The sequence below is a fragment of the Misgurnus anguillicaudatus genome, chromosome 13 (assembly GCF_027580225.2).
Source record: "Misgurnus anguillicaudatus chromosome 13, ASM2758022v2, whole genome shotgun sequence".
NCBI lineage: Eukaryota > Metazoa > Chordata > Actinopteri > Cypriniformes > Cobitidae > Misgurnus > Misgurnus anguillicaudatus.
The window spans coordinates 14,121,672-14,149,134 of record NC_073349.2 but is presented as its reverse complement, the minus strand read 5'-3'; the positions used below and the strand labels follow the sequence as shown (position 1 = coordinate 14,149,134).

Below are 27,463 nucleotides of genomic sequence, written 5' to 3'. Positions count from 1 at the left end.
TGTAATATATTACAATATATTCTGTTCTTATTTCGTAGATTCATTATTATAATGTATGTCAGCAAATTATTTTGTCAATCAAAACACAGAATCCCATCTTTAGATCATATACGCAGAAATGTATCCGTTTATTCTGTTTATTATAATTTTATTATAACGAAAGCGGCTTCCCTCGTCGAGTATCCTCCCATTTTCATTTCCAGATCGCCGGTGACGTCACGACATGAGCGGAGCTGAGACCGTGCTCGTGATCAGTACGAAACGCTGAACACTGGAACTAGATTTACTCCTTTTTGTAGGCCGTTACTCGAAACATTTGCGAAGAACTGACGACCCGTCCTCACACCTACGTTTCGCATTTAGAAGGTAAGAAACATCTCATAGCCAGAGAAAATCCCTGCGCGGCTCAATCGCGTCTCCTTTGCATGCTGGATTGCTGTGTAGTAGGGGTTTCAGCTCGGCTCTGACCGGCGACCCAGCAAACCAATATGGATGCTAAGCGCAGAACGAGGAGATTAAAGGCTTTTATTTTCCACTCGATCACTCAACACTTAGGTTTGATAGCCACCATCAGTTATGAAACTCTCACAATGCTGTCATCAGCGCGTGCGGTTTTTTATTGCATTTCTGCTGTTGCTGAATCTAAAACGATGGTCTGTTTGCTAATCCTCTGATCCTCAGGAGAAAGGCACTACCCGTTGACTGCTGCCCTGTATCTTTTTTGACAGATAGGTCAAATATTCGTAACCTCTTTATTATCGTTTATTACAATTACAAAATCTAATAGGGTTAAGATTGAACAGACTAGGTCACGTCATCAAGAAACTTGTCAATGTTTGTGGTTGGATCACATACAGTAAACATGTCTTCTTTTTATCTAATTTTCTTTAATAAATTATTTTTCATTTAACGTGGGTGGCTTACCACGTAATATATTGTACTAGCTAGCCTATTAACGCTTTATTAACGTGGGGCCTGAACTTCTTGTTTTGACACATGATCTGTCTCTTTCTTTCTTTCCTCACTCACTTATCAGTCCATGTTGCAACATAGGGGTAATTTTGAGACAACTAAAGCGTTAGTTTCCACATAAATGAAAGTTATGTCTTCATTTACCTTTATGTCATATGACTTACTAACGTCTATGAAACACAAATGGAGAAAAAAGGCAAAAGGGGAAATTTTCTAATGACTGATGCTGACAGCCACTAATATTTTGCATTTAATGTTCACGTAGCTCATTTGTAAAGCATTGCGGTAGCAGCACAAACATTGTGGCTTCGATTCCTAGGTAAGGTAACACACATTCTGGTGAAAAATATGTGTACCTTAAATGCATTGTAGGCCACGTGGATAATTAAATTGATAATGATATTCATCTGACTCATTGTTTAATTGTTTTCTAAGTATCTGCTGGTAGTGGTAGGTTTCTCTAAAGATGACTTTGCATAAACTGTTTATCTTTAGATCTTTTTACATACGTATTTCCTGTTTTGTGTCTTCGAGCTCAGACCACCACCACCTTATGTTCTTGTTGTTACCTAAATATTAGTAAGGATTAAATGATGGGTTAGCTGCCCACCTCTGTGACAGGTTCATTTCATTCAGAGAAAGCCATGCTAAAGGCACACCTAAACCGTATAAGCTAATTAAATAGATGGATGTGGAAGTTTTACCTTCCCACAGTTCTGCCAAGGTTTTTATGGATGCAACAAAAGGAAAATTCTTGGCCGAAGCCAAACAAAATAAAACTAAATTTTTTTATTTATTTTACATTTTCTTAATTATTTTGCTTATTTTCTCGCCATTGCACAAGTTACATTTTCAGAATGTCCTTTTTACTTTATTTTATTATTTAACAATAAACATTTCTTAAACATTTACAATCGACCACATAAATGAGTCTTGGCTAAACGGATATTAATCCGATCTTCTATTCCTGCACAAAATGCAAATAACCTATTCATTACTCTGCCTTAAAAAACTTAGCATTGTATGTTAAGCAGCGGACACTAGGTCAAGCACGAGCACGGAGAAAGATGGAGACGCGGGCAAATATGACAGGAGCATGACAGAGGAAAAAGGGCTCAACAAAGCGGCCTAATAAAAAGCTTTTGTTAATAAACATTTTATTTCTCGTTTCATAAGCGTGTTTGTAATTATAGGACTTTACTGGTTCTAGGAAGTTTTTATTACGTACTGCTGACGCTTTTCGTTGTTCTATGACATGAGAAGAAGAGCTAGTCTCTTGTCCGCTGTGTCTTTTTCATACGCTGCATGGTTTTCAGGATGTCTTGATTTTAAATGATAAATGAAACTTGTAGTGCTGTATGTTTTCGCGTCTTTTTTTTGGACACTCTGCGCTAGTTGCTATTTGATTGCATCTTTAACTCTTTCACCACCAGCGTTTTTTAAAAAAAGTTGCCAGCCAGCGCCAGTGTTTTTCATGAGTTTTCAAGTTTAATGCCTTTCAGAAAATGTTCTTCTTTAAATATATAAACATACAATATATCAAATGAAAGAACAGACCCTCTGCTTTCAAAAAAAAAAAATAAACGTTTCATCCGACCTTCAGTAGTTCTTTTGTAATCAGCTTTTGAATATGGGTAGGTTTCTGCAAAAACACCACATTTTGAGCAAAAAGCAGAGATAATTCCATTTTTGTGACAGACTTTTCATAGAGATCCCATTCAGAGCGATCTTTAAAACGGACATGCAGCTGCTTGCCATAGGGCAATACTTCCGGGTTTAAAAAGTTGCGACACCTGGTGGAAAATAGCGGTATTGCAGAAAGACGGAAATACTGGTCATTGGCGGGGTAGCGTTTTCTCTTGATTGACGAGATATCTCGTCAAAGGCAGCGAAAGAGTTAAAGACCTCATTGTTCGGTAAAATGTATTCTTCCAAACACCGAAATAAGTTTTTTGCTATTATCGGCCAAATAATTTCGGTTGCCGAACAATCGGTGCATCCCTTTTGTTTTGTCAGTATTCTGGCCAGACTTACTCTGTGTGCAGTCTATAACAGGGGGGTCAAGAGGTTCTTATATGCAGTTAAAATCTCACAATAAATATAGGTATAGCTCGGGTGTCTCCGGCCCTGCTCCTGGTGAGCTACAGTCCTGCAGACTTCAGTTCCAACATACCTGTCTGTAATTATCAAGCAACCCTGAACACCCTGCTTAACCAGCTTCAGCTGTGTTTGATTGGGTTTGGAGCTCAAGTCTGCAGGACGGTGGCTCACGTGCAGCAGGGTTGGAGACTCCTGATATAGCTTTATGTAAGCAAGGTATGAGAGGCTGTGCTGTATCATGGAATAAGTTTTACTTGGATTTGGGAAATCACCTTGCAAGCCCTATTAACACTTAACTTGATATATAGGGCAGTGCAGTGTGTCACACTATATTTAACACAGAGCACACCGCCTGTTCTGACTCTCATGCAAAGACACATATCAATAAAGACACACTTTCTGATGATAAATGCTAATGTAGGTTTTTAAATACATTATTAATACAATAAGATAAAAAAACATGTAGAAAAGTCTTATTGCTCTGTGATTTTGACCATAAATGCGACCCTGTCTGTGAAATCCAGGCTAAAGTCTCATAATAGGAGCATAAAAGGTTAATTTTAATCATTGATTTACATTGATTCAATCTTTGACGTGGTCTTAGTGAGTCAATATTAAAGATATCAAAGTTAGATTTTTACAGACTGGATCACAAGTAGTTAGGAAGGACTTTTAGTTTGTCTCAATTCTTTGTAGTATTGTGTATGGAAATCAGACATGCTCTTGCTGTCTGAAGTGCCAAAGCCATAATTTGATTGATTTAATCTGAACGTGACTTTCATGATGTAATGTCTTCTCAGACTGTTATACTTCTCTTGGATTTATTCAAATAGATTTGAGATTGGTATAATAAGAACCATTAAACAATGTGTTTGAACACATATTTCTCACTCGGAGCAAACTTAGCAGAAATGAACTTTAGTTCTTGTGTTGTGGCTGTTCCAACTTTAGATGACCTAAAAATTCATGCACCTCACATGGTACACATTTCATTTAGGCCATTCATTGTAAATCTTTCTGTTATTTACCATATTCATCCTGTATTCATATCACTCATTAACCCCAATTTGTTAACTTACTAGAATACTAGTTTACGTTCTGCATCACCAGTTTCAGGTTTTATTTTAGTGAGCATTTTGAGCTGCTGATGTAATACACTTTAATTCCGTCTTTAGCGTGCACTTCTTGTCATTTTTAAGTCAATTATATTGGCAAACGTAACCCATGGAAAATCTTTGTCTTGACTGGCAATGGTTTATAATAAAATTAGGCTCCTATTGAAAGATTTCCCAGCATCCTTTGTTTTCAATTTACCCATGTTCTGCTGATAAAATCATTGTCACCAAGAAGGTTCCTTACAAGACCAAGAACACAAATGGAGGAAGCAGTGCTTCTGTATTATCTTGTTAGGGCATTAGGAATTGTTTGACCGTAAAATATTTTTTTCTGCTTGTATTGCACAGCCCTATAGCCAATATATTTTGAGATAACTAAACTAAGTAAGTAAAATCACCTTATGTGTATCAGCGCCATCCATTAGACGTGTGTTTACATTACATGCGTGTAACAGCCTTATATATATATTTGCTCATGGTAGACAGAACCTCTCCAAACACTTTCGCCTCGCCGTGCTGTTCCATCCCTCTACAAACAGACCGCGAACATCAATCGCATCGCTTTACCTGCCGGAGCAGATGGAGAAAAGATGGACAATGAGTGACGTGGGTGGTTGTTTGAACACAAATAGACAGACAGAGCTGACAAGAAGAACCTGACATAACACATCATGCAGGAAATGTCTGTTAGTTCTAAAGGATATTTAAAAGTCTATGGAGACTTTGGCAGCCTTCTTTAGTGCACATAGTCAAGAAAGATTTAGTCGGGCCATATGGTGGTGAGGTAACATGGAGGGGGTTGGAGAAGAGAAAGAGTGTAAGTGAGAATGGATGTAGTGTTGTGGTAGGAGTTGCATTGCAGATACATGAAAACTCTACTAGTTTTCTACTGACGAAACACTGAAGGTGGAGTTCCATCACCTGCGTGAAGTTGCCCCTCACCTAATACAAAACTTGAAAGTATAGTTCGTAGTGTTTGGTGATGTGCTAAATTTTGAGATCGTCCTATCATCAGCATGTGAAACTGCCGATACACGACGATAGTATCGGGGCCGGGCCAATGGTTTTTCTCATTTATTTGTTCATATTTGGTCATGCCATTACAATTTCAAGTGCTAGGAGGGATCCATACCACGCCCGTTTAGGTCCGAGCAAGAGTAATCCGCGCACGTTACAAGCTCGCGCAAAGTGAAGCTCACAAACCCTCTCATGTGTGGAAAATCACACATTGCGCATTTTAATGTGAAACTATGATGATAATAAATATCGCCAACTATCGTCATGAAAGCTCGCTATCGGCCATATGTCTGACGATCATTGATACGCGATAGTATTGTGTATCAACCCAAACATTTTGCGATTGGGTTGGGGCCAACTTCTCACAGGTAGATCAAATCTGCTTGTAGCTCACAAACACTTTTATTACTTTATTTTATTACTTTTATTTTATTGTCTGTAGGAAATGTTATTGATCTTTGCCCTTCCAAAACTAGCCATCATAATGCTTAAGTGCTGATGTGCTGTTTCAAGACATTTGTGGTGTGTAATTTAAAGACACTGTGATGTGCCCTGCTTTGCTTGATGTGTTGACGTAACTTCCATTGAAACAAGAAGTAAGGGTGGGACATCCCACTTTTTAAAATATTCAGTAGTGTTTAGTTAATCTTGCTGCGCGTTCACACCAGATGCGGTAGAGGCGGCAAGCGCGAGTGATTTACATGTTACGTCAATGCAAAGACGCGAATAGGCAGCCTGCGGGGCGGAAGGCGCGTCGCAAATGGCGCGTTTCATGTGAATTTAGCATTGCAAAATCTGAACTGGCGGATTTCGGCGCTGTGTTAACCAATCAGGACCTTTCTGTAGTAATGACGGGATTACAGGAAGCGAGCAGAGTCTCAGCGGAGTCGCAGAAGCCCCTCCCATGACGTGAATTTCCCCGTGAATTGTTTGAATGACTAAAATTTCACACGTGGCTTTCACTTGCGAATGACGCAAGTAAACTCAAAATGTTCAAGCGTCCAACTCCGCACGAATAGGGCGTTTTTGCCGCCTTAACCGCGGCTGGTGTGAATGCACCATTACAGCTTGGAATCTGATAAGATGCTTAAAGTCCCTGTGAATAGAAGGTTACGATCAACTTTACTTCCGTATTGTGACATATTTTCGAGTCAAACAAGATATGACTGAAGGAAAATAGTGGGTGTGGCTTGTCCACTGTGAACTGATTGAATTTAGAATAGTAGGTGTTACATTCGCAGCAGACTGACAGTTGTAAGGGGCGGCGTTACCACATGCTCCCGCACAAGCCATTTAGCTGACAAGCCATTATCAGATAATGAACAAAAGGGTGAAAGTACATTTTCAGATTTTAAAGTTTGTGCTGGCACATGCATGTTTAAAAAAACAATGACCCACACAGATAAATAGTTTAAAATAAACATTGCCACATATTCCATTAAAAAAGTTTTGATTTCATGGGGACTTTAAGTGCAGAATGATGTCATAAAAAGTTTATCTGTTCTGTCAAAGATAATAGACTAAGTTTTTAATGCTTATATCTACTAAATATGAATTTTGTCAATATTTAAAAGCACACATATTCTAAAGACATATAAATACCAAAAGCCCGAAAATTTTAATTTGAATATCATGGGGACTTTAATATTGCAATACATATAAATATAAGTAAGAAAAACATATAAAGTGTGATTTTAGGTTGGGTGTTCTGTGTGGTTGCTTGAGAAGTGCTAGATGATTGCATATTAATATTGCTCTGCATTTATGAGGTGAAGTAATATGCATAAAAAAATAATAGCCCAGCTATCACAAACAAAAGCTGCACATTATGAGTGTTAAATAGTCTAAACACACATGGGTTATATTTTCAGGTAGACAAATGTACACAATATTTACAGACCTTTATTCACCACAGCTGTGATCATTTAAATCTGACACAGAGTAACTGTTAATGTATCATCACACATATAGGAATTGTGGTAGTGTACTTGATCATCTTCCTCTGTAAAGAAGCACGTATGGTTTGAGGGACAAAAATAACCGTTCACTTATTCAGACGCTCCGCTAATACCAATTAACTAATACTTACTGACAAGCTGCACGATTAGCCTGGAATGAAGGCAAAACACTCCCACCACCACATGGGAAGCTACTGGGACAAGGAATAAAATAATTTCTGCCCAATCAAAAAGCTTATTTAGGTCCACATTGAAAGTTGCTGCTACGAACCAAATCTTAAAAGGCTTTTTCAGAGAATTAACTCTTGGCAGCCTTTTTATATAGAGGTTTCTTAACTTGAATTAGTGGGTTAATCAAATTTGGTGCATCCATGAGGTCCTAACCATTCCTCCATGTGTGTAAGACAGTTGCACTCATTATTTACACAAACCATCACCGATAATTGGCTATAACGTTGGCGTAGACTCAGTATTGTGTGTTTTACAGATCTATAGAGATCTCCGTCTGATATCTGATAGGGGTTTATAGTGTGTATGCGTGCGTGCGTCTATGTTATGTAATGCAGTTACAATGCATGTTATGCACTGTCACATTCGGGTGATTCTCACGAAAACTTGGTTTTAAAAATGTCAAGCATGAAAATGTAAAAATTGCTTAAATTTACTTTTTTTCCCACCAGACATTGAAAAACAAAGTCTGGAGTAAATGGGAACATTAATTTAAAAACTTTTACTTATCATTTAACACTTTTTGTAACATAATTTAAAAAATTTGTATTAAAAATTTCATTACCGCAACAGTCAGAAAACATCAACACTGACATATTTTCAAAATGACATGACAAACCTGAAAGAACATAATTTGGAGATTCTGCACATGCATTTAAAATCAAAGTATTATGCTTCTATTAATTAAATTAACATTTAATAAGCATCTGTTGCGGTAATGATAATCAAAATGTCGTGTAAGCATTCTGACAAGACAATATTTCAAATTAACTGTAAAAAAAAATGATCTTACCTGGTAGCCATCTTGAAGTAACTGGTCCATGTGCTTGGTCACTCAAAATCAAACTTTATTAAAATTCTGTATGTGTGCTTAAATTGTTCTCAAAAAGTGTTGCGGAGGATGAGAACATCAGGCACGGACACATCATTTTCCAAATTTTTCTTCATTGTTATTATACATGAATATTCAGTAAATATTTTTTCTGTCATCTAAAGTAGTCTAGCAAAACATCCATTTATTTTTTTCTTAATATTTTTGTGTTAATTTGATTAAATTACAACATAACGCATGTTCAAACACAGCCGGACACATTGCGGTAATGAGAATTTCAGCAGAAAATGAGCTAATATTTACATTTATAAATTCTTATGTTGAAATCACACATTGTGCAAGGTAGAACACAGTATTGTTTTAATTCTGATGCTTTTTAATGTTACTATATTACACATTTTAAAGCTAAAATCATTAGTGCCGTGGTGTTTCAATGGTTTCGTGAGAATCACCCATTCAGGAAACAGGCGTGTTGGCATTGTTTTTAGCATCAAATTACAGTCATTACCTTATTCTTTATTACATAACATTTAAGATTCATAAATGTTAAAACTACCTTGATCTTGATCTGAGGGTAAGCTGAGAAGTATCACAGACTCTTCTCGTTTGCACATTGTGGGCAATACTGACTGATAAAACAATCACGCTTTGCAAATCTACAGGAAATCATAAATTAGATTGCATTTTTTAGTGAATACTATTTTAAATAAATACTATACAGAAACAGATATGCTGATAGTATCACACCTAAACAAAAAACAGCATTTCTCCCATCTTCTTGGATTTTTTTAAAGGCTCCTCACTGTCGCATGAAACAATATTTAGCTCTCCAAACAAGACAAGAGTGACACCATATTCTGCTACAATGTGAACAGATATGAAAATATACATGAATGTTTTTGTTTTGTTTCAGACAGAGGTGGTGGTTGAGAGGTGTGAGGGGAGTGTGTGTGTCTGTGTGTGAGTGAATGTGTGAATAATGGCCGAACAACAGAGACAGCGTTCGCTCTCCACATCAGGAGAATCACTGTACCAGGTCCTGGGAGTTGATAAGAACACAGCACCAGAAGATATCAAAAAATCCTACAGGTAATATTTTGGGATGCTCTTGATTCATAAAGAAGCATTTTATCAAACTGGTGATTTAATAGATTAAATTGTCATAATCTGTTCTGTATTGATTTGTTTCATTTTCATGTTCCCAAATCAGTTCAGTCTATTTTTCTGTAGGCTATATAAATAAATACGCATTTCAGTGTTTTATCATTGTGATTTTCCACTTTATTCCACAAGAGGGTGACATAGAGCTTTTAAATAATTTCCTTTATTTGTTCAGACTCAGAGCAGCAAACTATTATGTATTTTGACTGCACAATACTTGGATTGTCTTCCATAGATTTGCCCAAATTATAGTATTCAAACTGAATGCACCACACGAAACGGTATCCCACAATGCAAAGTGCACAACTTGATTTTCCCTAACTTTCTCTTGTCTTGTCTAATAAATTAACACTAAGTTTAGTATGTGACCCCAGCAGAAAATGTCCCATATTTTGGTTTGCAGAAAACTAGCTCTGAAATTTCATCCAGACAAGAATCCCGACAACCCAGAAGCGGTCGAGAAGTTTAAAGAGATAAACAACGCTCACGCCATTTTGTCGGATGCCACTAAACGCAACATCTACGACAAATACGGCTCTCTCGGCCTCTACGTGGCAGAACAGTTTGGAGAGGAGAATGTGAACACATACTTTGTATTGTCCAGCTGGTGGGCCAAGGTTAGTAACAGATGCATACGCACAGATAGATTTAAACACATTGTATGTATGTAAACGCAGATGTTGTTTTAACATACACTTTGTCTTTCCAAGGCCTTGTTTGTATTCTGTGGTGTGGCCACTGGCTGTTACTTCTGCTGTTGTTTATGCTGCTGTTGTAACTGCTGCTGTGGAAAATGTAAACCTCATCCTCCTCATTCAGATGAGCCTGATTTCTATGTGTCACCTGAAGACTTAGAGGCTCAGATGCAGTCTGATGAAAGAGGTGAGATAAATAAACTATTGGCAATTTAAAAAAAAGTGGCACGGTATGGTTATGTTTTTGTTTCTGATATGAGTTTTATTTTAAATGTGCTGTAGAATGTAAAACTATAGATGAGGCGTAGATGATTAGTACGAGCTCTGAAAAACAAAGTTGTGACTGCTGAGTTAGCGCTATATGCTTTTTAATGCTATATGCTAGCATTTAGGCTACAGTTCTACTACAGTCTTTGCACACTGAAAAAACAAACTTACCTCTCAGAAATGTTCTTTACAATCTCCGAATAATTGATTGTTCCTCAAAATATGTATCTTGGTCTGATACAGCCTCAAACATAAGGTCTCTTTACACACACACAGAGCTACTAAAATGAGCCGCTCTGAGAAACAGCCAATCAGAGCAGAGCTCAACATTATTATTCATGACCCTTTCAAATAAGGTAATAATAGATAATTTAATTTTTAGGGATAAATCCTAGGGTTGTAAATGGACATGTTAAACTGTTTCTGGATTATTTTTGCATTTAACTCATTCCCCGCCAGCCTTTTTTGAAAAGTTGCCCACCGGCATTTTTAGTGATTTTCACAAAATGCCTTCTAGGAAAATTTTCTTCTAAAAATATATAAACACAAATATATCAAATAAAAGAACAGACCCTCGGCTTTCAAACAAACAATAAAATAAACAAACAAAACAGGAAAAAAGTTTCATCTTATCTATATTTTTTTTTCAGCTTATAAATATGGGTATTTTTCTTCAGAAATATTTTTTTAACAAAAAGCTAAAATAATTTCATTTTTGTGAAGGAATTTTGTTAAAGATCAGATTCAGAACGATTATCAAAACATACACGGAGTGTAAAATTAATAAATAATTTTTTGCTTCAGTTTTTTTTAATAAATTGGGTAAGTCCGCCATCTAGTGGATAATCACGGTATTGCAGATAACTGTACAAACTCATCAAGAACACTTTTTTTCATGCAAATGAGATGAGATAACTCGTCAATGGCGGGGAAAGAGTTAATGAAGCCACATACCTTCTATGTAGATATCAGAGAACAATGTAACATATTGTATAAATGCATTCTTTGGCACTTTAACGTAACTAGGGCTGTATAATTAATCGTAATTGATTTTCCATTTCAATTTTGATTCAAACAATTACAAGATAATTAAGGTATATTATATCTTATTATAATCAAGATATTATATTTTTATAAAAAATTTTGTTTTGTTCCTAAGTTCAAATATATTTCATTTTCAAGGAAATCCACTTTTAATAACTAAAAAAGGCTAAATAAATGCATGTTTAAGTCAATGATTGTGGTAAAATAATCGTGATCTTAATTTTGGCCATAATAATCTGATTATGATTTTTCTTATAATCCAGCAGCCCTAAACTTTATTAAGATTCCCTGTCTCTTAAATGAATAATTCACGCCAAAATTAAAATTTTGTCTTAATTAAATACCCTTAGGGGTTTAAACAGCATGAGGGTAGGTAAATAACAACGTTTTCATTTTGGCTGAACAAACCCTTTAAAAAGTACATTGGTAGAGCATTGTGTTGGCAACACAAAAGGTCCTGGGTTCGACTCCCAGGGAACACGCATGCAGATTAAATACAAACAGGATAAAAGCATCTGTTGAATGCTTATCAGTTTGGTTTTGTATGGCTGGACATATTATAATCTTCTGTGCAACAACACGCTCACACTTACTGATAATGGGGTCAATCAAACTGGGTGCTGAATCCCTCAATGTGAATAATGTCATAAAATGTAAGAAAGGGACAGCACTCACAGTTCAAGCTTCAAAAATAGCGTTTAATCGCCAAGGTTGTGGGCGATTAAACGCTATTTTTGAAGCTTGAACTGTGAGTGCTGTCCCTTTCTTACATTTTTTGGACATATTATAAACCATATTTCTGTCTGTTACCTACAGATGGCAGCAACCCCATTGTGATGCAGCCCTCCTCTGCCACAGAAACCACTCAGCTGACCGCAGACTCTCACCACTCCAGCTATCGGACAGACGCCAGCTACTAAAGTAACCTCCCCCTGTCTTTCTCTCTCTCTCACACACGGGACCACCATGCCAGAAGAGGGCACTGTGGAGAATGAGTGTTGAGTGATAGACCAGATAAATAGATTGAGGTTTAGTTGAGCAGATTGGAAACGTGATAAATGTTTTACTGTACAGGGAAAGTTTTTTTATTTGCCTTTTACCTCTGCCATCCCCAAACATACTGTTGCGTTATATAACACACACACTTCCAGTGTCAGTTGTCTTCCTGCAATGATGTTTCCTGAAAAACGTATACCCAAAGCAGATTTAGGAAAATAACGTCTGGATAAAGTGCTTAGTAACATTAAAAGAGCGCCATTCCAGACATTATTTCCAGAGGATTATTAAAATACCTAAATCGGAATTGTCTGGAAGGCAGCATTAGTGTAAATGTATTAATGTATTATCATTATTACAAGCTGATGAGTGACTGGTATTACATATACCTACATGGTCAACGACAGTTGTTTTGATAGATCCATTTAATATTAACAGTTTATTACTTTGTTCCCACTACAAATGTAGATCACTTATTTATAACATATCTCTGTTTTTTTGTTTACACTGTAAAACAAGATTTGTTGGTTCAACTTAAAAATTGAACATACCTGGTTGCCTTAAAATATTGAGTTAATTCAACTTTTATAGTTATTATCTTATTTACTTAACCTCTTTTTTTGAGTTAACTAATATTTTTAAGTTGAATTAACTCAATATTTGAAGGCAACCAGGTAACTTACTTTTTAAGTTGAACCAACTTCTTTTACAGTGTAGACATTTTTCTAGAATAAATATATTTTTTAATAGTTTTAAGCTTTTAGTTACCATGACCGTGGGTTCACACCAGCCCCATTTGAGGCATCAAATTCGCGTCAAATTTTGCTGCTTAAACATTTTGAGTTTACTCGCTTCATTTGCGCGTGAAACCCGCACGTGAAATTCTAGTCATCGAGACATTCACGCGAAAATCCGCGTTATGGGAGGGGCTTCTGCGACTCTGCTCGCTTTGTGTAATCACGCCACTACTAAAGCAAGCTCCTGATTGGTTAACCAAAGTCCACATTTTTCAACTTGCGCGTTTCACGCGGCAACGCTCAATTTGTGTCATTCGCGCGAACTACACGCACGAATGAGGCGGAATCGCGTCTGCTGAACTAAACGCCTCATTCGTGCTGCAAGACCTCCAGATGCGCGTCAACGTGTCTTCACATTGACTTAACATTGAAATCACTCGCGAGTGACGCCTCTACCGCGGCTGGTCTGAACGCAGCATAAGAGATAATCTGACATTACTAGCCAACTCAAAAACTGTACCTTTGGGATGCCACACATACTAACTACTAACTTGTTTTTAGTAAACCCAGAGGTGTTTGCCTTTCTATGGATTTGATGTGATCTTACCACAAACCTCCAAAAACTCATCTTAAACATCCTGTCTGTTTCAACATTCCCTTTTAATGTCTTAAAAATTTTAAAATGTTCTCCGTCTTCTGTCCTAATTGAATACTGAACAGACTCGCACCTGCTGAAATAGTTTCTACCCTTATGAGACTCTAAACAGCTTATTTTTGTTATACCCAGACATTGATTTCATGCTTAAATTTCTTTTACCACATCAACAATAGTTTCATACTTTATAAAGAGTAAGGCCATGTTTTCACCTCTGTGCTTCATCGTGTTTTTATATTTGTGCAAAACTTGATGGGTTTTGTGTGTGTGAATTGCATCCGGTAGGCGTCTACATTCTCAGTTTCAGCCACAAGTCTTGTGTGTGTATTCACTTGTGGTTTAGTTATGGTTAGATACACACGACAGGCCATACAAGGTTGTTTATCCCACTCTTTAGGAACTGTGCATCAGTTAAAGGTCACATATTATGCCCATTTTTACAAGATGTAATATAAGGTGTGCCTAAAATGTGTCTGTGAAGTTTCAGCTTAAAATACCCCATATCATTTGTTATAGCATGACCAAAATGCCCCTGGTTGGGTGGGAGCAAAATATCGCTGCTTTCATGTGTGTACCTTAAAATGCAAATGAGCTACAGCTCCTCACCTCCTTACAAACACACAGTGAGTGCTTTTGGTTAAAAATAGATCTGATTTCTGTGAATGCAGTCTAAGACAATAATATCTTTAGCCACTTGGGTAAATTTAACCAGTCAGTGAGTGGCCATGGGTGTGGCTTTGTTTTTGTGACATCACATAAAAAAAGAAAAGGGTTGTTGTGTTTACACACTGCCAACACACATTTATGTCCAAACACCTTGTAAAAGTGGATTTTGCATAATACGCGTCCTTTAATTTATGTTTTCTCTGGTTTTTGCTTTGAAAGCATAATAAAACCATATTCAGGCAGTGTGATTTAATATGAGATTGGAGGATTGTGTGTATGCGATGATACATAGAGTATGCACAAACAATATTTTTCAATTAATTGTTTGACCAACATTTCAAAGAAATTATTTTTAAGTAAACACTTATGTATTAATATTCGAACCCTTATGCTTGTATTTTTAGACATTTTAGACTATCCTTCCTCAGTGTATTACTGTACTACTTTGTTTTTAGTGTTTTTGTACCTATTATTTGACGACTTTTTCTAGTTCCAGTGGTCTAATTTCATCAGGTGAATAGGATATATTTTACCAATACAGTTATACACATTAAGAGGTATTACTGTTTTGCTGCCTGTGGACATTAGTTTCTCCTCCATTTTCTGTTTAGATACATTTGTCCATTTATTTGCTTTATTTTTGATATACTGCAGCGTCCAGCATGATCCGACAGGAATTCATATGTATTTTACAAGTTGGCGAATTTGTGTGATTTCTAAGTGAATCACACACAAATGTACGATTATTAGACTGTAATACACTGCAACTTGATTATGCAAGTCAATTCAACCTACTATTTTAAGTTTTGACTTGTAATAAGTTGACATAACTTAAACAATTTTAAATTGTTTAACTTAATTTGTTATATTAAATATATGTTGATATAATATACATTTTTTGTGTAGACTATTTAAATGTATGATTATTAGAAAAAAACAATAATGAAATTTCACCCCTAACATCATCACAAGGCGAGAGCAAATCATACAGAAATGACAAATGTCGTTGTGCGAATGAATAAAAATTAGCCACCTCGTAAAATACATATGTGCTGAGCATAATAATTACACATATTATTTCTAAGTTTGTAAACTTTAATTCTGTTTCAACAGAAATAACTAATTTTGTATTCAGCCTCAATTTTCGTACAGCTAAAACACTGTAGACACTGTGTTTGTGTGTGGTGTTTAAAGACTGAACTGAAGAAACACAGAGCTCTGATCTGTATGACTGTACCTTTTGTGTTTGATTATCTGTAACCTCTTTGCGTTGTATTAATTGTATAGCTCTCGTTGTTTGTGCATGTTTGTAAGTATGTGTGTGCATATATGCATGTTAAATGCATTTGAAAGGAGATGTGTGGAAAGCTCTTTGTATAACTTGCCCTAAATTGTGTTAATTCATGTTAATTTAGGTTTACATTGTGTATGTGGATATTTCCTTTCGATTTTTAACTTATGTTTGAAACATTGGGCAGATTATTATTATCAGTGATTAAGTTTCTAGATTTTCTGAACTGCATTATAACATGTACCACTTCTTTAAGATATATATTTTTCAAAACACGCCGATATATGGTTATTGATACCTGTGTTTAGTTTCAATTATTTGGGTTTATTTTCAGTGTTGAAACATTGATCAGAATTCAATTGCTTTCAATCAAAGAATATCTGAAATGTTGTGTATGAACGCATCTGAACAGAATCATGACAGATCTACGTGTTCGCTCTGAAATTAAGGTAATAATAGTGTAAACATAGTGATAAAACAATGTTTTATTTATTATTTTACAATGTTTTAATAAAAGACATGTAGGCAAATATGGAAATTGTGCAGAATGTCTTTGGCACATTCTGGATGAATCGTTTAAAATTGTTGTAGCATGAATTTACTTTGTCTGAAACTAAACATGGATAGTTGATCTGAATAAAGATGTACAATAAATGTTGAGAAAGCTAAGAGACTGTTGTGATGTTTTTGTGTAGGGTTTTTTAATAATTAATTTCTTTCATATACACTGTAAAAAATACTTTGCTGCCTTAATTTTTTTTTTGTTAAATCAACTCAGATTTACAAGTCATGTTAACAGGGATGAGTTGTCACAACTTATAAAATTTAGTTGAGAAAAGTCAACTTAATTTTATAAGTTATAACAACTCATCTGTAGTTATAACAACTCATCTCTAGTCAAGATAAATAATAGTAAGTTGAAATGACTTGTAAATCCGAGTTGATTCAACAAAAAATTTGAGGCAGCAAAGTATTTCTTACAGTGTACCAATTAATTTAGTAATTTAAAATACCCACCGTTTAATAAATAAAACATCGGTTCAACTTAAATTAAGTAACCTAGTTGCCATCAAATTGAGAGTTAATTCAAATTAAAAATATTTTTAAGTTAATATTTTCAAGTTGAATTAACTTCCTTTTTTAAGTTGAACCAACAAATATTTATTTGCAGTGCAGTAAAAAGTTAATTTCTGGCCATATACTAACAATTTGTATATGTAAACTTGCTAAATAATACGATATGCAATACAATAATGTTCAAATCAATGTGAAAATATGTAATATTATTAATTTCGATATCCTGCAGCCCTATTACAATAAGAAATAAATGTAAAAGAAATAAAAGTTTTTATACTTCACATCCCACATCCATAAATTCATTCTTTTCGTGGAAATATTTAAGCACATTTCCTAAACACTTATTTTTAGCCGAGTCAGAAATAAATGGTTCCTAACCATCGCTCGTGTGGTACCCTTTCAAAAAGTACACTTTGTACCTAAGGAGTTCATATTATGGGACCAAATGTACACCATATTTAAATGGTGGGTACTGCCCCAATGACAGCTTGGGATCATGTTTTGATCCTATTTTTCTGACAGTGGTTGTATTGATAGTGTAGACATGAATTATTTCAGTAACAGGATACAGGGCATCATCTCTGTTTCCCAGCATTCCACTGGTTGCCAGATATGGGCACAGCAGATAAATAAGGGGGTAGCCAACAAGAAACCAGACACCTTCCCCTTCTAGCACACACGCACATTTCAAGCTACAAACTAACACGGCTTCCAAAGCCCCATTGCCCCCTGATCAAGCGCAGGGGGGCAGATCAACTGCCCTGTGCCTTGAAGAGGGGTAGACAAAGAGACCAGCAAAAAGATATGAAGACCCAGCAGATGTTCAGAGCTGGTCAACAATCTCTACTATCTTTAGATCTACTGATCTTCTCTGTATTGAAGTAAGCGTGGGGTCATTGAGGGCACACAGCCATGTCTATACCACAGGACATATGCTCTTCCGACAAAGACTCACTGGAGACTCTGGAGAAACAGCTTATTTGCCCCATCTGTTTGGAGGTCTTCACCAAACCAGTCGTCATTCTGCCCTGTCTGCACAACCTTTGCCGCAAGTGTGCCAATGAGCTGTACCAGGTGTGTATATGCCAATGGTTTCTTCTCGGGTGTTATATTTGGGTTTTAAATGAACAGTATGTGATGTTTATAAAGACTGTTGACGTCAATGTTCAGCAAGTTTAAACACAGATGGTTTGTACGTAGATGAGGTGTCAAGTTTCCAACTAATATCTAAATGGTGTTGAGACCTCTTCATAGTTAAAGAGATAATTCACCCATTTACTTATTCTCATGTTGTTTGAATACTCAATGTCTTTCTTTGTTCTTTAGAACCCAAATGCTGATTTTTTTCTGGTTACCATGGGAGAGGATGGTGGCTGGGGCGGTCACCGCTTCTTTAGTAACCAAAAAACCCTACAAGCTTCAAAAAGACCCAAAAGTGTCAAATTAATAACTCCACTCGCTGTTATTCGTGTTACATATTAATGATCCTAAACATCCTAAAACTATTTAGACACAGATGATGAGAGAAACAGAGATATAGAGTTTATTTTTCACCACACTTTTGGCTTGAGTCAAGTGGAGTTGTCTGTTTTGCACTTTTGGGTCCTTTTCGGGCTTGGGGAGGCAGTCACCATCCACACCTATAATAACAGAAAACCCAAAAATCTGCATTTGGGGTGTGAAGAAGAAAAAAGAAACTGGGGGATCAAACAACAAGTAAATATGAAGGGTCATTTAGGTGAACTGTCCCTTTAAGAGCATCACATCTTCTCCTGCCCACATTTAAACGTTGAAAACTTTATGAGCCCAGACTTTTCACTACATGGAAGTAATAAAATACATGGACTGACAAAATATGTGGAAGCCAAACAGGTGTGGGGATTGCTGCTAATACCCAGTCAATACACAGCTTGAATTGAAAATGATAAAAATAGATGACCTACATTTAATCCATGTGTGCTGACAGTGCTGCCTTATCATTGCAACATAGAATAAGCATACAGGTATAAAAGAGATATTCACAGTTATATGTTGTAGTCAATAGAGTTGTGTAAGGGGGTTAAATTATCTACACCTGAACATTAATACCACAACAGTCCTCATAGACAAAGGTTAAAAGCGTAGCTATGTCAAATGGCTAATAAACTTTAGCAGGGCCAGCAAATTTATGGTTCTAGTAGCTCCCAGTTGGTTCAACTTAAAAAAGTAAGTTACCTTAAAATTTTGAGTTTATTCGACTTAAAAATATTAGTTGATAAAAAAGTGTACGTGTTTGAGTTAACTTTTATTTTAAAGTTGAATTAACCAAGTAACTTATTTTATTAAGTTGACCAACAAGTCGTCTTATACAGTGTAAAAGTTGGATTAAAGGTGCTCTAAGCGAATTCACAGGTTTTATGCCATAACAATTTTTTGTTTCATACAGTAAACATCTCCTCACTATCTGCTATAGCTGCCTGTCTCCTGAACAAACTGTAAAAAACGCGGTCTCTGTAGACAACCCAGGCTCCACAAACTGCAACAAAAACAAAGTGGTCAAACATACCACCACGAAACATAACAAAGTCTTCCAGCCAATAAACGACAAGAAGGATTTGGGAGTGGGGGTTGGGCGCGTTCATGACTCTTTCAGAAAGCACGGAAGGGAGAAGGAGGGGAGAAGTTAGCTACGCTCCATTTTGTTTGACAACACTTCAAACGTCAACAAGAAGTGACATCACACAGATTCGCTTAGGGCGCCTTTAACCTAAAAAATTACTTCCATTGGTAACACCTAAAAAAAGAAATTTTCAACTTAATTCTTTTATACTGTAAAAAGTAGGTTCAAGTTAAAAAGTTACTCTGTTTATAAATTGATCAGATGATCCAATGGACCTCTAAAGGTTTCATTGAAAAAGTAGTAATACAAGAGGATGCTAACAGATCCCTGCTACACAGTAGACATTGTAAAAAGTGAAAGTTGGATCTACTTAAACAAATTAGATTTTGTCAACTTAGATTTTTTCAATTTAAGTGAAATATTCAAGGTTAAAACACTTACCTAAAAATGAAAGCTTTTTCAAGTAAACTTTTTCATTTAAAGGGGACATATTATGTAAATCAGACGTTTTCCAAGTTTAAGTGCTATATAATTGGGTCCCTAGTGCTTCTATCAACTTAGAAAATGTAAAAGATCAACCCATTAAACCATTCTCTGCAAGCATGTGAAAAAACAGGTCATTACAATTTGGCTCCCCCTGTGATGTCAGAAGGGAATAATACTGCCCCACATTCAACCACGGCACTGCCATTTAGTGCAGAGATCAGGTCATTTGTATTTTAAAGGACACACCCAAAAATGCACATTTTTGCTCACACCTACAAAGTGGCAAATTTAACATGTTATAATAAAAAATCTATATGATATTTTGAGCTTAAACTTTACATACGTACTCTGGGGACACCAAAGGTTTATTTTACATCTTAAAAAAGTCTTGTGAAATGTCCCCTTTAAAGTGAGAAAATGTATGTAGACAAAATTCTTTTCAACCCAGCATTGGGTCAAAAAGGGACAGCCCAGCCCCTTGGGTTGTAATTTAACCTATCTTGGGTTGTTTTAACCCATTATTGGGTCAAATATAAGGCCCTGTTTACACGAGAACACTCAAGGGTAAAAACATAAAAATATTTAATCGGATGTGCCTTTCGTTTACACGGCGGCAGCGTTTTTGGGGCTTAAAGACGCAAAAAAGTGAAACCACCCTCCAGAGTGGAAATCTTAAAACACTCTACCGTCGCGTTCTCGTCTAAAGGGTAAAAACGCAAAAGTCTGCTCATGGTGGCTCTGGTCGCGTACGCGTTTACATCACAGGCATGTGCCAGTTCAGTAAAATAACAACAAACATGTTGGATTATTTCTATAGGTCGGACCTTCAAGTAGCCATAGCAGCTCTGATAAATATACAAAAGTCTTGCCAGCAGTTGTACGAAACGTCTCTTTTTGACCCAATGCTGGGTTGAAAATAACTCAGCATTTTTTAGGGCGTATACATGATTATTCAGTAAATAAACAGTTCTCTTCACCATGTGAAGTACTGTTTTCCCTGAGCCATTGATGCCGCTCTGTTCCTCAATTGCCCCATAAGTCTCAGCAGCTGAGAGCTATTAAAGTGTAGGACTATTTTAGGACACCCGGTGAAATCAGCCTCGACCCGTACCTTGTCTTTCCCTTGGGAAGTGTCGAGTGAACCAAGTGCAGGTTAAAAGCCCCTGTGTGAAATGTACCCGTACTGCTAAGAACAAGGTACGCTTGTTTACAGGAGGACTTGAGGGTAAACAAATTACCAAACAGGCATGCTAAAAGAAAAAAACACAAAGATGTATGCAACATATCCACGTAATAAAAACAACTTCAGGTTCTAATAAACAGACCAGATTGGATGAATCATGGAGAAGATGTTCTTCACTTGTGTTCACTTTGCTAACAAATATTTTCCATGCATTATGAACACAAAGTTATGGGTTTAATCCCAGAAAACATACATGCTGATTAAAGAAATGTATGAACAGCATGCTAAGTAAGACGAGAAGCCATCTCTATTTCAGGTTGGCGTTGGAGGACACTTTCGCTGCCCTTCCTGTCGACAGGAGATTGTCCTGGACCGTCACGGAGTTTATGGACTTCAGCGCAATTTACTTGTGGAGAACATCATTGATGTTTACAAGCAGGAGTCTGCGAGGGCAGATCAGGAAAGTGTTAGGTAACTTGTTATCAAGAACTGAACCCAAGGGTCATGGGTTCAACTCAGGGTACACACATACTGATAAAATGTATAGCTTGAATGCACTGTACGTTGTTTTGGGTCCAAAAACCGGCCAAATGCATAAATGTGAATGTTAGGAATGTCTATAATTGTCTATAACAAACATGTCTTACGTGCTTTGAAAGTTTTTGGGACGGTTTTGGGTTCAGATTAATCCAGAACTAGGCCTTAGTTATATTAGGACCTTTAAGTATTTTTACAAACATACCTTGTGTGCATCTTGAGACAAAACAATGGCACTGAAATATGTTAAGATCAAACATGCATTTTAGTCTGGGACTAGGATAAGCCATGTCCAGGAAACCACCCCATTGAAATAAGATCATTGGTGTGTGATGAACATATAGGCGTGATTGATTTGGGCTCGCTCTTAAATATAATGTGTCTTGTAAATCAAAATGTCTGCAGCTCTAGGCCTCCACCAAAGCCTCCGGCTCAGCTGACCTGTGATGAACACGATGATGAGAAGCTTAATATTTACTGCATGGAGTGTCAGGTGCCCACCTGTTCTCTCTGCAAGGTGTTTGGTGCTCACAAGAACTGCAAAGTAGTTCCTTTATCTGATGTCTATGAGCAACAGAAGGTAAAATCCTGACAATAGTTCATCAAGTCAACTTCATGGTTAAATACTGCCATTTAAAGGGTATCTTTAACCCTTTTGTGTTATATTTGAAATTTGAAAGAAATATTAATCTGATACATTATTACAGCCGTTTAATTTAGTGGCCATTTTTGGCAACTAACAGCACAAAAGGGTAGTGAATTGGAACAATGCACAATGGGTTAATTTAACATCTTTTAAATGTTTGTAGACAGAGCTCAGTGATGAAGTTGCCTCATTGGTTTCCTCCAATGATGACACCCAAGCTTTTATTAACGAACTGGAAGCAATCTGCAGGAACATAGAGGTTTGTTTGGATATGAAAAAAATACTTGTACATACTGACTTAAAGCAACACTATGTAGTTTTTTACCTTAAAATAATGTCTCTAAAATTATTTCAGTGATAGAACAACTTTTAACTGGACAAATTGTACTGTTGCTGCAACCTGAGCAGCCTCCTAGCTGCTACAAGCACACTTTGAAAGTGGCGGTGGAGAGTAGGAAACACAGCCCCGCCCCTCCCCTTCCTGCAGAAGAGTGTCTGATACCAGGCACTGCTGCGCTTTTCAACCACATGGGGGAGCTGTACGTCATTTTTACATTGAAACTACATAGTGTTGCTTTAAAGAAACATTATGTAAGAAATTTATATCAATTAATCATAAAATGGCCCTGATATGTCACTAGACATTAATGCAACACTAAAGAGTTTTTTTTACCTTAAAATAACGTTTCCAAAAAGTTTCAGTCGTTCATCCACTTGAAACAGGGTGAACGGCACTTTCACATTTGCTTTGCAGCCCTCTATCGGCCAAAACGCAATAAAGAAGTTTCCAACCGTCGGGTCACGGTCCTGTAGTTCGAGTGAAAACTACAAAAACTTGCTTTACGGCAGACCTACAATCCAATCAGAGCCAGCTTTGCTGCAGTAGGCTAAATTATTTATGACAGTGATAATGGACAATTCCGCTTCCAACCTGTAGGGGGAGCAAAGAGCAAAAACTCTTTAGTGTTGCTTTAAGAAATCATTTTCATTTCAAATACTTATATCACTCACAACTGTGGTCTGGCCAGGATATTGTCATTTAAAAAGTGGAGTTGCAGTCCTCAACTGATATTTATGTTTTCATTTTGTGTATTGGCCACCAGTTGTGTGATTGCAGTACCAGTTTTAGCCACAAATATTGTGATTGCAATACCAGTTTCGGCCACAATCCTACATACTGTTCCTTTATGTGTGAAGTCAATTTGATTGTAAAGTAATATTGCGTATGTTTTTCTGTCAGGAGAATAGCAGGATCCAAAAACAGATTCTTTGTGAGAAGTTTGATGGCATGACTGCTATTCTGGAGGAACGATGCAAAATCATGACTCAACAGATTACATGTGAGGAGGAGGAAAAGACTGGCTGGACCCAATCTTTAGTGCAGACCTACAGTGGGCATGTAGACACAAACTCAAAATTGATGGAGGCAGCTCGTATCGCTATTGAAGACTTAGAGATGGCTGATTTTGTGCTGGTATAACAACACTGTTTGGGGCTTTTTATAAAATTTGAATCTTTGAATCTATTTCACAGTATTTGCCAGTATTTGATGTTTTTTTCTTTTTTCTTTATAGACTTCAAAAGATCTTATTGAGAAGTAAGTGACTCATCTTTTAAAAGATGATGATGATGTTTATTCAAAAGTTATTTCTATACTGTCGCCAAAAAATAAATATATTATTAGATAAAAACAGCTGATTTTAAGGTAATCAAACAAAACGGTTCATTATGTAAGGTCTTTATACATCACTGATAATATAGTTATGTATATCATGTTGCATGCCTGTCAAGAGATCAGTGAAAGTTACACAATGCACCTTTAAAGGTCCTGGAGGTGTAATGTGGGCGGAGCGAGTCACATTTACGCAACACACACAAAACATTATCCCCCTACCTCTGGATAACTTATGATTTCCTACATGTTCGTGTCATTTACATTATATGCCCTTACATGCCGATTGCCAACAAAACAGATATTGGGACCGCCCCATTTCAAACACACTTGCACAACAAACTGCATCTACTGTTCCTATAATGCTGGGTTCTTTGGGAAGCTGAATAAGCTTAGATTTCCCTCACAAACAAAAACACAATTCTTTGTTGACGTTGATTTAATGTTGGCTCTTGTTGGTGTGTGTGCGCTATTCCGGGATATGCCCATATAAGGACTTCCACTGTACTTCCAGCACTCCTTAAATAACAGAATCAGTAGTAAAAAAAAACTTATTCCGAACCCAGACGAACATAATTTGTCACAGAAATATTCCTTTATACGTCCAAATGTTTTTTTTCCTTTGCCAATGTTTAGAAAATCCAACTATTTAAATGTGTTAATAATTCAGAATGCATGAAAAACCATTAGACCCCCCCCCCCCCCAAGTTATATCCCTCTCAACCCAAAATCCTCATTGATAAATTCTGTTAATTTGTGTCACATGTTATGATGACTTTCATCTAATGATCATATTCTCCAAGGGTTTCTAAAGCGACTACTAGCTTTACTTTGGAGACCCTTGAACCTGGATATGAGAAGATGGATCACTACAAGGTGGATTTTAGTACAGAGGAGCAAGTGCTCTATCAACTGGATTTCATAAAGGGTAAGTATCAGACACATAACAGATATATAGCTGTTTTTTTCTAAGCCAAAACTCTTTTAATGCTTGTTACATCATTACAGTTGAAGAAGAGGTGGAGGACACATCTGATGAGCCAATATCAGAACCAGAGCCAGAACCTGTGTATGAACTTGAACCAATGCCAACCCCAGAACCTGTGTATGAATCTGAACCAATGCCAACCCCAGAACCTGTGTATGAATTTGAACCAATGCCAACCCCAGAACCTGTGTATGAACCTGAACCAATCCCTGAACCAGACCAGGATCTAAAATCAGACTCTGAGACGAGAAGCTTCATGTCAGAGACTATTGGGAATTCATGGGGGCAAGCAAATGCCTGTGCAGATGTCAGAAAGGAGCCTGTGTGCGAGAGGAACGGGTTTAGCATCCAGCAGGTACATTTATTTCCTTTTAATATGTGCATCTAAGACCATTGGAGTGATGTATTTGATACTTTGAAGAGCCAGGCAGGGTTAGCATTTGAGGAGCATATGCTAGTGAGTTCACAATGCAGATCACAGTGGCCTTTCTGTGTTTTTGGTTATTTCTGCAACCAGAGCTGCATCATTACCTTTGGTTTTGTGGTTCTGCCTATTAAAATATCCGTGTTTGCATCTCTCCATCTTCATTTCCATCGTTCCTCAGGCTGTCACCCTCACCCTTTACTTCCTGGGTTTTCTGTTCATCCTACAGCGAATGTGGGGAAGCATTCAGTGCCTAATTTGTATATAGTGGGGTCAAAGAGGCACAGTCACCAGGTAATAATCCTGAACCGGTGTTTTGCCATTTGTGATCCTGTATTGATTCTTCCTTTCACCAAAATATCCTCAATTTTGTTATTTGAGAGTAACATATGGTCACTGTTGCAGTGTTTTGAATTTGTATATAAAGAGCTTGGATGCATCTAAGTGCATCTGACATGTTTTCTTGTAAACAAGCAGATCAGATTTCTGAATGGCCTGAGGCCTGGATTAAGCGGATTTAAAGTGTATTTGATGAAAATTGTTATAAATGTTATAAAATCTTTATGGTCCCTCTATGGTAAATCTACCAAATCCTTACAGACTCAACTGTGAAACGCCGCTCTTGAAGGACTGAGCCCTCCAGGGGTCACCAGCGAGCCAATGGTTTTCCTTCTGCTGGTTTAATGCAAGACTGCTCAAAAGCAGGAATGATGTCTTGCTATAATCCTGACCTGAGATGTCTCTTCAGTTTGGTTCTTGACATGATACCTGTGTTGGAATAATGCATATAAATAAAAGTGCAAATTATTCTGGATATTCACAATTAAAGATTTAAAGAATATGTTTTTTTCTCTGTTGTACTGGCATTATCAATTCTCCAGAGCCATCGGTGCAAGATGATAAGAGTGCGAAACACACCGCACCCATTCTAGATTTGTGAACCATCCCAATTCTACATTGACTGGACCTTTTTTAAGATAGGGTTTTATGAGATAAATGACAGGGTTTGTAATGTGTATTTTCACAGTGGGTTTTTTTTTTAGTTGTTTGTATGGTTAGTGTAAATATAAGAGTTTTTTGCCAAAATGTGTCAAATTCTCTTTTTTGCCAACATTTGAATTGAAGTTTACTGCCTAAATAGCCTATGGTTCAAGATGTGCATTCAGTCAATAAAGACCTTACATATAAAATGCCTTACTCTCATTTCTGTTTCATTTATCAGCTACCTTTATTTAAACAGCACATTATTTCATTATTATACCACGGGCTCTTGAATGCTTTATTCTGATTGGTTGAGAAATAATTTGGTTAGCCTGATGGATGTTGTGTACAAAGCTTGCGAAGAACCAGGTTCAGTATGCACATTAGTTACAATTTATTTTGCCAAAGCTTCCATACAGTAGCAGTGAAGTGCCTCCTGGATCTTGGAGCGAGACCCGACCCAGCCTAATTCCATGGATTAATAATTTTATGTCTAATCGTCGTTAAAGAGTGCGTTACTAGGTACATTTATCTAATTGGGAATATCCTTAATGTGGAGTTCCCCAGGGAACTATATTGGGACCCATAATCTTCCTAGCACTGATTAACAATGCTTACCCAGATCAAGTTACCCACTGTAAATATGTGTATGACATGACCATGGCCCAGAGGAGGACTTCTCATCAGCCGCATCAGTAGATGTGGAATGATCTTGGCATTTGGTTGGAGGATCATAAAATGAAACTCAATATAAAAAATGTAATGTCTTACATGCTTCCCGTATGAATCCCAGCTTGGCCACCACTTTCTATAGATCAGAACATTCTGTGAAAATCTGTGACTCTGTTAAGGTTTTAGGAATTACCATCCAGAGGGATTTAAAATGGGATGGTCAAGTGGACCACATGTTGTCCTCAGCCAACAGAAAAGTTTTTGCTCTCCGTCGGCTAAAGATGTTTGGTGTTGGAGAACAAGAATTGGTTATCGTTTATGTGTGTCCTGTGTTAGAGTATGCAATCCCATATTGGCATAATAATTTGACTACTAATCACATTAAATGGTTGGAAAGTGTGCAGTTGACTGAACAATTCAGGAGATTGCTCATTCCCTATATGTGTGTACATTACAGATTACGG

At 36.8% G+C, this 27,463-nt stretch overlaps 2 protein-coding genes across 4 annotated transcripts in view; both read left to right on the top strand.

Annotated features, from left to right (window-relative positions):
- The first annotated feature begins 205 nt into the window (after positions 1 to 205).
- On the top strand, positions 206 to 16,403 carry dnajc5ab (DnaJ (Hsp40) homolog, subfamily C, member 5ab). Its single transcript, XM_055188009.2, has 5 exons — positions 206 to 366; positions 9,136 to 9,311; positions 9,787 to 10,000; positions 10,094 to 10,265; positions 12,206 to 16,403. The coding sequence occupies exons 2-5, from the start codon at positions 9,202 to 9,204 to the stop codon at positions 12,307 to 12,309; spliced, it is 600 nt and encodes a 199-aa protein (XP_055043984.1). The 5' UTR covers positions 206 to 366; positions 9,136 to 9,201; the 3' UTR covers positions 12,310 to 16,403.
- Positions 16,404 to 17,465: 1,062 nt separating this feature from the next.
- The window catches only part of trim101 (tripartite motif containing 101), a 120,011-nt gene continuing 110,013 nt past the window's right edge, over positions 17,466 to 27,463 (top strand). The window contains exons 1-10 of one of the 3 annotated variants that reach the window (XM_055188262.2): positions 17,466 to 17,885; positions 21,396 to 21,550; positions 22,022 to 22,196; positions 22,426 to 22,521; positions 23,503 to 23,736; positions 23,837 to 23,859; positions 24,738 to 24,862; positions 24,943 to 25,277; positions 25,528 to 25,640; positions 25,947 to 26,538. In XM_055188262.2, the coding sequence (XP_055044237.2) occupies positions 17,724 to 17,885; positions 21,396 to 21,550; positions 22,022 to 22,196; positions 22,426 to 22,521; positions 23,503 to 23,736; positions 23,837 to 23,859; positions 24,738 to 24,862; positions 24,943 to 25,277; positions 25,528 to 25,614 (1,392 nt within the window). In that variant the 5' untranslated portion in view covers positions 17,466 to 17,723 and the 3' untranslated portion in view covers positions 25,615 to 25,640; positions 25,947 to 26,538. Of the gene's footprint in view, positions 17,886 to 21,380; positions 21,551 to 22,021; positions 22,197 to 22,425; positions 22,522 to 23,502; positions 23,737 to 23,836; positions 23,860 to 24,737; positions 24,863 to 24,942; positions 25,278 to 25,527; positions 25,641 to 25,946; positions 26,539 to 27,463 lie in introns of those variants that run through there. The other 2 variants (XM_055188260.2, XM_073875103.1) reach the window with 2 other exon arrangements.